The following is a 15,815-nucleotide window of genomic DNA, read 5'->3' as shown; positions in this document are numbered from 1 at the left end:
TCTATTTCCGGATTTGCTTCACAGCGCAATACAAAATATGAAAGAGGGAAGAAAAGAATAAAAGAACACTCATAACTTCATCTGTTCCCTTATTAATTTCTGTCAGCATACTAATGGCCAATACAATAATACCCTTACATGACTTGCACTGATATACATTGTTCACCATGATTCTGACAATAGCAGTTTATTTCTGCAATCTGCTCTATGGTCACATACAGACATGGATGTATTCATGTATTTTCCCTCACCTGCAAAGCTGCAGTCAAGAACAAATCTCTTCTCGCCCTCTGCAGTGGTGGAATCGGTCAGAGGTGCAACAACAGTTGGACCAACAGGCTTCTTTGATGATGATTTTGGCTTCTCTGTAAACAAAGTCATATGGAAATAAAATATTTGCACTTGGATTTTAATTTAAAAAGTATTATCAAAGATAAATCAAGAAAAAATGCACATTATTTAATAATTTCCTAAGAAATAATCACATAAAACTGGTACAATGATTCCCACATCACTGACAGTGACAACGTACCAAACACACTGAGTTCCGCAGCAGCTTCCAGAGTGCCGAGTTTGTTAGTCAGGATGCATGTGTACAGGCCCTTGTCTTGGACAGTGACGTCTTGGATCTCTAAGACATTGTACCCATCCTCTTCATACATCTGGACACAAGAACAAAAAATGATTATCAAATATCATATTTTCAATCAAAATATGTGATAGTGAATTTTACAGATAACCACTTTTTACACAGTTTTCCCTGTTGGTAGCTCAGCTGCAGGCATGATGACCAAACAATCCCCAAATATCAAGAGTTGTAACCAATCCTCTTGGTCTTAGCAGCAAAGTGTCCAAACAATCCCCAAACATCATGAGCTTACTAGACAACCAATCCTTATTGTCTTTACAGCCAAAATGAACAAACAATCCCCAAACATCATGAGCTGACTAGACAACCAATCCTTATTGTCTTCATAGCCAAAATGACCAAACAAACCACTTTCAGCACTATGACATAATGCTCAAACTCTGCTTCTTTTGAGAACCATACTACAAATAACTCAATTATATCCATTGTACTCACTTTCGTTCAACAATTTAACAATAGTAATAACAGTCCATTTATCATTTATAATCCACACATAATACATGATTGAAGCACCCAAACATTCTGAGTACGTAAACTTGAGATCCTTACTTTTGTTTTGGAATCATTTTTCAGTACTTTTCCTTCTTTGGCCCAGGACACCTCTGGTTTTGGTAGACCTTCACAGCTAATCTTGAACCTGGCTGGTTGATTTTCGTCTACAAACTGTCTCCTGGGTTTGACACCAAATTCAGGTGCAAATTCCACTTCCCCAGCTTGTACCTTCTGTTTTCCTCCATTTTCAGCTGTGGCAACTCTGAAAAATCAATAACATCATCATCTTTAAAATCCAATGGTTTTAAAATCCAAACAAGCAAACATTCATTTTAAATGTTTCTTCAACTTAAATGCATCTTGAGATGTGAGAAAAAAACGTTCTTCTTCAAAATGTCAAAGATTCTTAAAAGTTAATCGTAGAATCACTCCCAAGATAGATTTTCATGTTATTGATTTGTTCCTTGCCTACATCTCCGTGGACAAACTCCTCCCACCTCCCTAAGCTGTCAGTCAAGGCTCAGTTGGGATCTCAAGCATCTCAGGTTAGTGACCCTCGAGTAAGTGAGTGAATGAGTTTAGTTTTATGTCCCACTCTGCAATACTCCGGTCTGGACCAGACTATCCAGTGATTGACAGCTTAAACATCAATCTTGAAGTCAATGAGTCATAGAGAGATCCTGTTAGTCGCCTATTACAACAAGCACAGTCGCCTTTTGTGGCAAGCACGGGTTGCTGAAGATCTATTCTACCCCTGATCTTCACAGGTTCCTCAGGAGGAAATCTTGAAGGGTTTACCTGTTGTTGAGATCAATGCGGAACTCCAGCGCCCCACTACTGGGGTCACGATTCCGGTTACCTGAAACATAAAATACAGACTATTAATCTACTGCTCATTTTCCCAGATGAATAGAACAGACAAGTGGAATTTAATACCCAAATATACTCTTGCATTCATGCATGCTGAAATAGTGATACAAACTGGTTACAAGTACACATTCTGATCTAAGCCTTCAATTAGACAGGCAGATTTAAAGTTACATCGGCAATATTTCAGCCAGAGAGATCCTAACATGAAGATGGATATATCTCCCAAAATATATACATCTGACCCGTGTGGCACTGAGATCAATTGTGACAGTTGGGGCACTGATATATCATCTGCAGTTCAACTGCCATGAAGAAATAAAAACACATGATGGGCTACCTGCTAATATGAACACACATTTGGACACCCATTAAATGAAAAAATGTCCGACTGTGTGCTAAAATGAATACACATTTGGTAGTAAGATGATACGCAAGTCTGACTATCTGTTGAAATAAATACACATCTAGGTACCTGGTAGAATTAAAAATGGCATCCTCAGGTCAAAGTATGATTCCTCCGATTTCAGAGCAATTAAATCATCCTTCTACCACAACAATGAGCGTACATTCTGTGTGGGTCTCACAGACATAATGTGGTACTCAGTGCTGCAACATGGACGTCATCTCTACCCACATATCATGAAGTACTTTCCTCCAACCCTCGAGCTCATTAGAGTATTGCTTCATGACAATCAGCTCATCAGATGGATCAGATTTTACATTCAGTCTGCACTTTTAACATTTCTATGTTAATCTGTCAGGAAATGAATGCTTTGGGAATATGATTTCCTAGTAATTGAAATATTCATTATTCAGTCTGTTATGAGGATGTTATGTTTTTTCAGTAAATAGAAATATTTGGTGGTAAAATCAATAAGTGATGGTTTTAAGACAGATATCTGGCAAACAAACAACTAGCCATTAAATTGCTGAAAATATCTTTTTCCTTTCTCAAACAGAATTCTTAAAATATCTGACTGCTTTAAATACTAATCATCCTGTGTGGGAGTGGTATTTCTGTTGGGAAATTTAATATCATCCAAATGAGATATAGATGTCTGTATTTCAACACTGACTTCATAATGGCAACATTCAAACTGATCATTAATCATGAAAATATTGCAAAACCTCAGTATCAGAGGTGTCACAATGTTTTCACACAGTCACTGAATTTAGCTGAATTCCAGAAAATGAAGAAAATGTATCATTAGACAGACTCATCAAATATTTTAGGAAAACTTTTCTGAATACAGATGTAATTCAATACATACGTTCAATGGCAGAAGAAATCAACCCTGAAATTTCCCTGAAAACATCTTACACTCTGCCTCCACCAAATTGAAAATGTATAAAGACTGGAGAGGAAATAAAAGTGGCTTCATTAGCTCACTCAGTTAAAGTACTGACATAAAACTTCAATTAATTTATTTGTCATCCACAAAGTGTTGGGATTCAAACTCAGCTCAACAAATGAAAAGATAATGGTTGAACCACTGGACTACCCAAGGCACATTAACAATCCTATAGATTTGTAACTCATTTCTGGATCATACCTGCTGGAGAGGTCAGGATAATGCCTTCTAACCTGAGTTTGGGACAACATTTGCATTAAGGAGAAACATCACGCCAGAAGATCTAAAGCTCAAGGTTACCTTGGTGATTATTGACAGGTGACTCAAGTAGGTGTTACACCTGCATAATCTTGACAACAATCTCAGCAAAAGTAATTAGTTTGTGTAATAATTACATAAAATACAACCCTTGCATGTACATGGTAGTCATCTGAGGAGTATAATGGTATCAAATATCAAGTAAATATTTTGCTATAGAGACTGTGATTTACAGAACTCTCAGATAAAAAACTGAAAAGAGCTGTTCCAATATACATGTGCATACAGCAATCTGGCAATGTATACTTTTCTCCTTGAATCCACCTGCTATTGTTATTACAACAGGAAATAACATTTTAGTAATCTTTTGTTTTTTGGGGGTCACCTTCTTTTCTAAAGGGGGTTGGTACAAATTTGGGTTGAATAATTAGAATCCTTGTCGGAATAATTTGCAAAACAACTAATGTCAGCCTACAAGGAGTGTCATTGGGACAATCTTCCTATTTGTATTTATTCTTGTCTCTCCTTTCACTGTGGCAAGTGTCCCAACAACAAATGATAAACCTACAGTACCTTAACACAGAGTGCATTATTTGTAGGAGAGAGCCCCTTTAAGGATTACTCCAGGCCTACTCTACCAACAAAGACTGTTACTACTTAAAGTAGCAGTTTCACCTGTAGTGTTTAGTATCGCTTGTGTTTGGTCAGAGGGTTTATAGCTGGTGTGTTGTCCTAAGCCTGCTCTCTGTGTCTTCCTAATCTCTACTTAATACACACCGCTGGACAGTTGGCCTGGTGATGTGTCCGGAGGGATTTCTAGTGCAGGTCAAGTAGTTCCTTGATACAGGGGGAGATCAACCCTTGACAGAAAGTTATCTCAGAGCTGGTTGTACATTTCACATTATCCAAGAGAGTAAGCAGCCACTCTTACTTTGACAGACTAATCAGTGTTACTAAAACCATGTCAAGCCTGTTTAACTTCAGTAGATGTAAATGTCATGAAGATTCATTCACAATTCTGTCAAGATGAGATTTACCATTATCACCAAATAGTTAATGGTATTTTTCTTAAAATCCCGCATAGGTGGATGATATTGTGGCAAATTAAATTGAAAATTAATTTCATGATTTTCATAACATCTTCATCCTCAGAAAAACCTCAAAGATTATTTCAGAATACAATGTCTAATGTTTACCAACTGTTAACAGCACCTACAGATCCTAAAACAACTGAATGAGATTTTGTCACCTGTCAGTGAAGGGGTTAACACACACAGAACACAGTAACATGTTATCTGCAGAAGATTCCACAGATTCCTCTTGTAAAGGATGTTTATATGTCAGGGATAGGGCAATCTGACCACTCGGTGGCGATCCTCACTACACCACCACCAAATAATCGCATTTACTTTTCCTCAACAAATTTATTTTCCGTAGTTACACATCTTTGTCCCAGGAGCCGATGTGTGCCTATGACCCAGACTTGGCCCAATGGCACGTGCTGAATTAAACACCAAAATATTCAACAATGATTGGAAACAATGTAACACAAGTAAACAGTTCAACCACACAAAGAATAAATGCGAAAAAGTTAATTTTTTTCACAAATAGTTCTTTGTTTGAGATCTGTAACTCAATTACTTTGTGTTTTTAATCTTCAGAGGTCCACAGGTTGACCTTTTCCATAAACTTGATGACTCATCCAAACTTGACACCAGCACCAGAATTGATTTTGAATAATAACACAGCCCAAGGATAAATAGTCATGTCACACAGTATACAGATCAAGGCGACATATTGTTAGATAATAAGAAATACTCATATACTGTCAGTTCAGAGGAAATATTTCTCATCATTATAATGTCATGCAGAAAGCACAATAACAAGTTTTGATAAATGTTTTAAAAGTTTTTAAAAGAGTTGAATGAAATGGTAAGAAGATGAAAGAATATCAATGGACAAACACTTTGTTCCGATATTTACTCCTCAGGTTTGACTAACGAATCTTTTGGCATAGCTTGACGTGAAAGTTCATAATGTGATCTATTCTATTCCTGCCACAGGTACAATAGTCATACACACACATTGTAATTCAATGGTCTTTCTGTTCCCTCAAGTAGGAAAGAAAAGTGTCATTATGAAAGTCTAATTCTCCTAGAAGCTATTATTGATTGATAAATGAAAGTCATAATTGAAAGTTTCTCTCTTCACTATATGTCATCTGTGATACAGCTGTGACATTTCATAAATTTGGTAATATTTTACCACTGCCGTTTTGTTTTGTTTAATGGGCTGTTTTTGGATTTAACAAACTCTTTCATTAAAACTTCTTTTTATATTCTCATAAACCTTTTTCACAAAGGGCTTTTACTGATGAAATGAATTTATTAATAGGAAAATTTAATACTGACAAAAAATGATACACTTCTATTTTGACATCTGCATCAATATAACAAGGAAGATTGTGGAACTTTCAGTTTCCAAGGAGATGCTGCTGACAGTGTAGGAAAAATGTTGTTGAGAGAAATCGGGAAAATTATCAAAGTGCAAAAGCCATATAAGAACAAATCTAAATTAAAAACAACCCTAAACCTATACATGTTGAGCTTCACGTAATACACATGTACCAATAGGTTTATAACAGGTTTTCAATATGACTGTGTAACATACATAGTTCCAATATGGCTGCTGTGACAACCATATTGGAAGTCACATTCTAACCTCATTAGACTTAGTGTGTGAGTTAAGATTTTTACTTAAGTTCATGTAGTTCACATTTAGTAATATTCCAGCAATATCATTTTGGGGACGCTAGAAATGGGCTTCACATATTGTATCCATGCTGGGCACTGAACCTGCATCTTCGGCATCTAGTCTACTCCAGCACCCTCTAACCTCAAGATACATCCATGACCTTATGCAAAAGAGGTGGGACACCCAAGTAGGTATAAATGCATTACATGAAATAAAACCCTATATTGGTTACATCTATTTGGGCTGACAGTCCAGATTTGAAGAGGTCATTTTGCGATAATGTCATATTGGCCTTACCAGATATACTCATGCATACCTGTTAAAAGGTCAGGATCCTCCATTTTGTATCCCTTGTGATGAGAGAGTCATGGTCAAGCATATCCTGCTTGACACTGTTGAATTCTCCATCACAAGGGATAAATATTTCAATGTCAAAACTGTTAAGGATCTTTTTACCAGTGTGAGTTCTCATTTACTTATTGTTTTTTTTAAAAGAAATTGATTTAATGATAGAATTTTGATTAATATATGTTGCAGACAGTTGTATTTTAATGATTGGTAGTATAAATTAGCAACTGATATTGTTATTGGCTGTATCCTCAAAGGGGGTTAAGTATCGTAAAATTATTGTCCTCCTGAGAGGGTCCATACGTCAAAAAAATGTTCACAGTTTGATTTGTGTTTGCCAGGTTTTAAATGTAGTATATTTGTACTTTAAAATTTGGCTAAAACATAAATACATACACCAGCGGCTGAAGGGACGGTGTAAATCCAACTAGGGTCCATGCAGGTGGCAAAGGTACTGTAAGTCCCCATTGACCCTGGTATGGTGATCTACTTTCAGTGGTTGGTGGTCTATAGCCTGTTTTTACATTGTATCGTCCTCTGTAGTTAAATTGTTTTAGATTTAATTACTAGTTTTAAATATCTGTCTGTGATAGTCTAGTTGCTTTACTGTCCTTCGTTGACAGATTTTTTACCATTCTCTATTAGGTATGATACTAATGGTTCTCGTCACGATATAGCTGAAATATTCGACGTTAAATTTTAACTCACTCACTCACTCTAACCTCAAGAACAAAATTATGTATTTATCACTGATGGAAACAAGTGTCAAAGGTTTCAGCTTCATTGGTGCAATTGTTTCCAAGGTAAGAACAAGTCTAACTACAAGATGATCACAGGCAGTCAGGCTATGACAAATGATCACATGACTTTCAGTCAGGCGAACTAATAAAATTGGCCTCAGTGAAGAAAATGTATACTGTATCTATTATGGCAATGAATAAATACTTGGCTGTTAGCAATACAAAAATGTGTTTCCATAGTCAGCAATCCACATAATTCAAGTAGTGTTTACATGGTCCACAGGATGCCCACAATGTCATTAGTGCTGCTGGTGCTAATGATCTATGTACCTATACACATACGCTGGCAGATGAGCGCGTCTACCTGACCTGAGTCATGAGCAAAGATGATTACTAAATGACTCAATAGTTGCAGAAAATGGAAACGCCAACATGCATCTGACCCTGCAAAACATGTCTTTTGCAAACTGTTGTCATATGATATACCCTATCCATGATGCTACAAGGAATTATCCCAGCAAATTTATTAATATTTATGAGAACTTGAGTTAAACTCTACAGTCGCACTGGCCCTATTTCAGCAATATCGTGACTAAGACAACAAATGAACTCATGAAAAGCACAGTTAAAATATAAAACCTGGTGACAAGTGACAATAAAAACATCTAGAATATTGCAGATATGAATACACAAACTAGCACATAAATCTTAAACATTTTAACTACTGAAAACAATACAATATATAAACAGGCTATAGATTGCCAACAAGTGAATTACTATTTATGAATAGAACAGAAGGACTTTGGTTGACAATTTCAAACATGAAAAAAATATGTATTATGTAAGTGTGCTTATACAAGTATATATATATATAAAGGCAAACTTATGATCACAATTCATTTCATTTCAAAATTTCTAATGACACATTCATATTTCACTGTTGATTTGTAACCTTATTGAATGGAACTTCATTTTTACTATACAGAAAACTTTCTTTCCCAAAGAAAAGGAACAATGGTATTGACATGCTGGTTTCTTCTCAGGTACCTCACACCATCCCAATACATTGCGTGACCTGAACTGCTGATCCCTGGAGCGTAAGGTGTGTTCATATAAGAAATACAATTTTCTGCTTGTCTAGGCTGCATTCTTTGAATCCTGTGATGTTAAGAGAAACAGAAGTAATTTGCCATAACACAATTACACATCACGGTTTCAAGATTTTACAGCAAACATGACAAACATAAAACAGTTTGTGGTGTTCCATGGCCGTCACGCCAACCCAGGGCATTCCATCTAACCCCTGTAGGGCCAGGTTGTACCTGGTAGTACCTGATTCAATGTGCCACGCCATGGATAGGTCATCCTACATAGAAGCTCTGTTGGAATATATTTTATAATGAAGGACAATGGCATTATGGGTAATTTCCCCCCAATACTCTTTTCTACTGTGTTCATTAAGGTGATCTTAGTGCACAGGAAGACAGTATAAGAAAGGATCGACATCAAAGACCAGAATGTAAACAACCTTAAGTAAGTGAGTGAGTGAGTATATATGGTTTTACGTCACTTTCAGCGATATTCTGGCAATATAATGACAGGGTGTACCAAAAATGGCTCAAACATGGTACCCATGTGCGGAACTAAAACCAGGTCCTCAACATGACGAGTACGCTTTAAACATCAGGTTCATATATCACCCCCCAACAAACAAACTTAAGAATCAATGGCTCGCAAAAATATTTGTTCAAATGAAACAAATTCATGAACTTAGCTTGACAAGAGTCAACAAAATAGATGGAATGGCAAGCTCTAAAGCAAGGTTTTCATGATGTCATTTTACCCAAGCACCATTGAATCTTCATCATGATATCAATCACTGACTTGTCTGGTCCAACTTTAAAACTTGTAGTGGGATGACAGTTGTAATATTAAAAAGAATGGCAATAAGCAAACAGACTAGAAAAGAACTCTAATGTATATTAATCAGGCCTTAAAATTCTGAATGAATGAAACAATTCATCCACGAACATGTCATTGACCACAGAATGCCTGACAACATTTTAAATCACTACCAAACATATTGCACCAAATTAGAGTAAATGATGAAAGTTATCGGAGAGCATGATTCAGTAATGAAAACATGTCCGCTATTTAATCTGTCAATAAATCAAGCTGTCAAAATATTTATGATATATCAGAGATAAGCAGGCTTAGAAAGTAGAATATTAAATGTCATGTGGTATAGTTTCAATACTGCCTCATCAGGATACTAACTCAGTATACATACACAGGCTGACATAGGGTTAAGAATGTTTCATCATCCAAAAGGGTTAATGTGACATTAGAAATACATTCCTCCAGAGCAACTCCATCTCACTATCTACAGATACATTTGTAGAACATCAACTTTAAATATGCAAATACATGCTTTTTATTATAATTCAGCTTGAGGCAAAACTTAAAACTTTGTGAATAGACAATGGACCTCTTTCTTTGCTCCTGTTGTCCAAGTGTTAAGCTTGTGCTTTTACCGTTCTGTCAGTGCAAGGCAATACAATGGCATCAACTGTATTTATACAACTGCCCCAACTACACTTCACAACAGACATGGATCATTTTTTCACTTTAGCCATTTCATGAACAAAAGTTCAAATTAGATTTTATTCAAATTATAGGGAGGGCATTTTATCCAAAGAATCCAAACCACTTCATAAGTTGACTGTTCGGGGGACAAATAGTTTACATTTATCAAGTACACTGGGGTCAATATTCTGAAATGTGTTGTTATATTTCAACAAAGTTCAATGGCCCTCCTGCCGATGCTAGTCCCACCCATCCTTCCTCTCTCGTGACACTCAACTTTCCTCACACACAAGTACCGCAAAATGGCCATTCTTGCTCAAAAATTCATGGCAACAAGTCAGCACTAATTCACAAGGCAGTTTCTTTTGCCACATATAGATACTGTGTTTAGTTACAATCATTCATGGTTGCCCCGACCATTATCATGTGATTCTACTATCGTGAAGGTTACTTCCTGTGTGGAAGGATGGGAGGCTGACTTCTGACAGATGGTCTGTGAACCAAGGTCTCAGTATTGTATTGTAAAGATTCCATTGTGGAACTCATGAGAAACATTTCCAAATTGTTCATTCATCTATTCAGTACTGTACAAATTATTGCTAATATTAGTCCGGGCGTCACTGAGGGACTTCGATTTCTTCCTGTTGAAACATTCAATCAAAAAAAATCAACCAATGACAGAGATTCTTGATTATCCACTCCAACTCATTCTAATGGGTGACCAAGTCAAAGAGAGAATGTTTTAAATGGATCTCTGTAAATGACAGGGTTTTTTTCAAATAGAATGTCCTCCAGGTCTCATAGCACCTGTCACTGACAGTTTGACATAATTGCCACACATATACATTTTGTCTGGAATAGTATGGGGTGATTGTAGTATGTTTAAATATTTATTGCCCAGTCAGATTTCTAGAACCTGACCCACACTTTAAGCATAATGTTATGACTTGTCATAACTCTATACTTTCGGCGTACACAGTCACAGTCACTTAGAGGAATAGGCCCATGGTGAGAATGTGTAATGCAGATAAATATTTAAATTAGTTTCAAGTATTACAAGGTAAAAATGATTTGCATAATTTTCTTTTTCAAAAGCTTATCATGTGTTTATTGTTGGACCAACTAAACAACTACAGTCAACAATGCAGTTAGTGCATTAATTTAACAATATTATGTAGTTGTGTGGCAACCATGATCTTGTTCCAACAAGCAAGCAACCATGTCTGACATGAACCAGCTACCTTAATATGGCGGTTAGTGACAGATGATCATAGCCACAAAGGATCACTCTTTTTTATCTGTCAAGGAAAGCTAGTTCTCCCTTGAATCGAGGTTGTGTTACTATGACGATATTTTGAACACAGTCAGGAATCCATGATGAATGATGTGATAAAGTTTTGATGGAGTTGTTGAGCTTGTTGGACAAGTTATTCTACAGATACCCAGTACATATTTACGCTGTAGGTGTACTGGATGTATAATCTTCGGAACACATTGACTTTCCATGGGTCAAACATGAGTGCCATAATGCTCTCCGGTGATGTTGCAGTATTTTAAACTGTCTGGCTAAGGTGCTATGTCAAGAATGTAGAAACAACTGCTTTCAAAATCTTCAGGCATGGCTTAAAATTTGAAAGTTGGTTATCATACATCAATCTGGCATAACCATGGGTATGAAAAAGGATCCCAGACATCTTCTAAAAGTGATTGCTATCAGTTTTTATATGAAATGCTGTCTGGAACGAATAAAGGAATACATGAAAGTACAAGTGTTCCTTTATTCTTTTCCAGGTTACTTCACAAGTTACATACTGCACTGTGTGTTAAATTCTGAAATAAGTAAAGGACCACTTGTACTTTCATGAGTTTCCTTACTCATTTGAGTATATTTCCCGCCCATTTGGCGTACTGGATTTAAACAAGTTATGCTTATATAAGACATGACTAAATGGATTTGTGAGTAGGTTCAGTGACTTGGATCATGGCTTCTTCTCAGACCCCGACGGCATGGTTCGCTGCTCATAATATTGACCAGTCACTTGTTTACAGACTACCATCATCCAGCTGGAATATTGCTGAGTGTGGCATTAAAACAAAAAATCAAATATTTCCTATTCACTGAGGTTCATGTACATTAATGAACGACCTACATGAACACATTGTTGTATGTATTTATTGATCTGCTTATACATTTAATAAAATACTCTCATCATGCTGTATCGAAATTTAAAATAACACAAATTATTTGAATTTTAAGGAGATACAAACGTGATAAATTGATAAAAACCTTAGTGCAACAGGTGAAAATAGTTGTAACACTGAGTGAAAATGGTTTGCATATGAAATACTCAATCAACTTCTCAGTATGTTAGCTATTCTGTCTCCTGAACCACATCATTTTCCCTACAAACAAGCCCTCCTGAAGACCTAAAGGGTTTATTTGTTACCGTCAGTATGATACATATGCATTCAGTGACTATGCATTTGTCTGCATATTAGCCCGATTGGGTTGACACACAACACTGAGGAGAATCAACCTCAGACCTCAGATGAGTCACACAAAGCTGCATCCACAGTCTCCCAAAGCGGTATGACTATTTGAGAGCTGAAATCACAATGCATCAATTTCCACTGGTGATTTCCCAGGCCTAATTAACCATGACAGTCATCGGCAGGTCAAACAATGACAAGGCATTGTCCATTCAGTGTTTACTAATGAGCCAATGAGTCACTTGACAAGTGCCAAGGAGAATACAGGTGGAGGGCACATACGATCATATATCATCTGCTTGCATCATACCTGTCGATCATTGCAACACAGCTTCAATGTCTCATTATCATCATGTCAGTCTTAACCTGAAGCTCGCACCATTGTGTGGGCTGTATTAATTGCACATAGCAGATACACCCTAAGCATCAGATGATGATGATGATGATGATGATGATGATGATGATGATGATGATGATGATGATGATACATCTTTGATACTTCAGTGTGGTGATGTTAATGATGATTTCCACTTTTTTTTTTTTCAAAACTACATACATCTGAAGTATATTTTGAAACAAATTATGCTGCAAAGGAATGGGGTTTTTTTAATAGACAATTTCTTTACTGCAATGGATCTAAGGTTTCGATGTAGATGTAACACCATTATCAAGCAAGTGATCATATGTGTGGTATAACGACTTGTCTAGTACTGTTTCTGACCAAAGTACTTGCATCCCAACTGATCACCATAATCATCAGCATGTATGCTCTAACACAAACTAAACATGATAGATGTACTGGTGCTATCAGGAATAGTTCAATAGGGTGGGTGGGTAGACAGGTATACAGGTAGTTATGTAGACAGGTGGGTGGGTAGACAGGTAGGTGGGTAGGTATTATTGTAGGCAGGTAGGTAGACTGGTAGGTAGACTGGTAGGAAGGTAGCCCTTGACAATGATCTCATATATGCACAAGAAATGTGTTACCTAAATCATCCACATAAGACAAGTCCATATCAAACCCTATCTGCATACAAAGTTTACATTCTACTAAGAACCCCACCACAGCATATCACTTTTTGTCAGTAATACCACATTAAAATTATCCTCAAAATAACTACATTGTGCCACCTTCAATGAGGGGTCATGCTGACAGATTTCTATACTAATACATTCCTAACATTGCAGTATTGACAATCTGTCAAACACGAACACTAAAGACAATTTATATCACATCATGATTGCTCATAAACTTTACGGAGTAATAAACACTTGAACAACCAACTCAAAACTTAGGCATGAAGAATACACCTATCAATGTGTCTATTTAACAACAAACATACCGTCAGACAGAAGGACCTCCATTAGGTAGGTTGTTACGCATGAAACTATACAAGATCATACAGGCTGAAACGTACAAGTTGGGGCACAAGACTTGACTGAACACCGCTGCAGAGGAATTTTAGATCACACAAAGGCCTATGTTTACATTCTTTACATTCATTTTTAGGGTATTCATAATCGTTCAACTTGGAGGACACCGCATGGACATAGTCCTATTCAGTGACACTTGATATTATTGGCAATATATATTCAAGGATTATTGACTACTCATTGTGTGGGACGACAATAGGTTACAACATGTCAAGATGTTGAAAGTCATTTTAACACAAGTTCAGGTTGCCCTATTTACCTGTCAAACTGTTCTCAACCCATGACATATGACTATAATATAAAAGGTATTCAAAGGACTAGAATGGATGCATTCGAAACAAGAGCTTTCAATGGTGTGTCATCATCATCATCACACAATGTACTCTGAGGCAAGTGTTCCTCCCGTTGCCCCATCCCAATATTTTTAAATTAATATAAACTAAAAATAACACCTAAACATAACACCATAATTAGTAGAGAACTAAAAAAATAACTGAAAAGCCCGAAAATTATATATAATATAGATGGTCGAACTGGGTTGCTGTTACCCTGCAGGAGAAAATAACGGGGAACAGAAAAAACTCTTTCCACAAGTGATGCTTAATCAGAGATCTGTACATACAAGAACTTCAGTTTATCTCTACAATGATTTCAAAGGTGAAATTCAAACCAGACAGCCATGTGAAAAGTCTCTGTCTGTATCCTCCCCAGCACAGGTATTTAAAATAATAGACATGAATATCACACAGTTCTGTGACCCGTTTCATAATCTGAATCAAATACAATATTTAAACAGACACGAGGGCCTTTGTTTCGACACACTTCACAGTAGGCCTGTAAAAAACTTGTCTCTTTCGTTAACCTACCACAAGAAAAGCAAACAGTGTCTGTTTTCAGGGGACAAACAAACAAACATGTTGCCATTGATTTTGACTATTTCGAGTGTCGGGCCCAATTGTTGAAAATCAGAAGTTGATGTAAAAAGAGTTGGTGAGATATTGCAGCAGATGGCAACATGGCAACCTGCTCACTATGCCAGGTTGCATCGATACTGGATGACAGAACATGCCCTACTTTAGTTTACAATTCAGTATTGTAGTCTCCCAAAGCAACAGAAGACTTGTTCACAAACGTAGTGCGACAGACTCACATGATGAGAGCCTTGCATATTTAGCTAATATTGACACGTTCTGCATGTTGAAGTATATTCAACACCTTTAACATATATGTTGTCATATTAGTGCTTGGACACTAAAATATTACGAACACTTTGTATGAATTTGGTATTAAACTCATACGTAACGCATGATTTGTACTGTTTCAATGCTTATTCTATGACAACTATAAACATCTAAACACTGCATGTTTAAAAAAAAAGTTTGATGTCTTGTTAGAAATAAATTAGAAACATTTTCAACACAGACTGAATCTGAAGCAGATATATATATATATGTATAATCTATCATGACTGAAAGTCACAATTTTACAGAAAATAGACTGAGAGATCAGAATGTACATTGACAGATGCTCATTATCCACATATGCTGTTGATCGTGTACATCCCATGTGACACACAACCATAAACCGAGATGTGAATATCATATCAATGGCTGATTCATAACTCACCTATTTGTATAGTGACAGCTGAACAGTATATCTTCCCTGTATCCTGATTTGCACTCATCCTGGCTTCAGCAACATCCAAAATCTGGCAATATCCTTAAAACCTCACAGCAAGATGCATCCCATCATCACTCATGTCAACATTTGTGACCCAATTCCATGTCAATGAAAAATCTATGGCACAGTTTTCAGTTAAACGCTGGATATGTTTATGACATT

At 36.6% G+C, this 15,815-nt stretch overlaps 1 protein-coding gene across 1 annotated transcript in view; it reads right to left on the bottom strand.

Moving 5' to 3' along the window:
• The window catches only part of LOC137298485 (titin-like), a 446,086-nt gene that overhangs the window by 19,684 nt on the left and 410,587 nt on the right, over positions 1-15,815 (bottom strand). The window contains exons 265-268 of the mRNA XM_067830773.1: positions 1,940-2,000; positions 1,199-1,403; positions 533-662; positions 252-365 (exon numbers count right to left, since the gene is read on the bottom strand). Coding sequence (XP_067686874.1) covers positions 252-365; positions 533-662; positions 1,199-1,403; positions 1,940-2,000 — 510 coding nt within the window. The remainder of the gene's footprint in view (positions 1-251; positions 366-532; positions 663-1,198; positions 1,404-1,939; positions 2,001-15,815) is intronic.

This window comes from Haliotis asinina, chromosome 10 (genome assembly GCF_037392515.1).
Source record: "Haliotis asinina isolate JCU_RB_2024 chromosome 10, JCU_Hal_asi_v2, whole genome shotgun sequence".
Lineage (NCBI taxonomy): Eukaryota > Metazoa > Mollusca > Gastropoda > Lepetellida > Haliotidae > Haliotis > Haliotis asinina.
The sequence above is the reverse complement of the archived record's forward strand: the minus strand, read 5'-3'. Positions and strand labels throughout refer to the sequence as shown.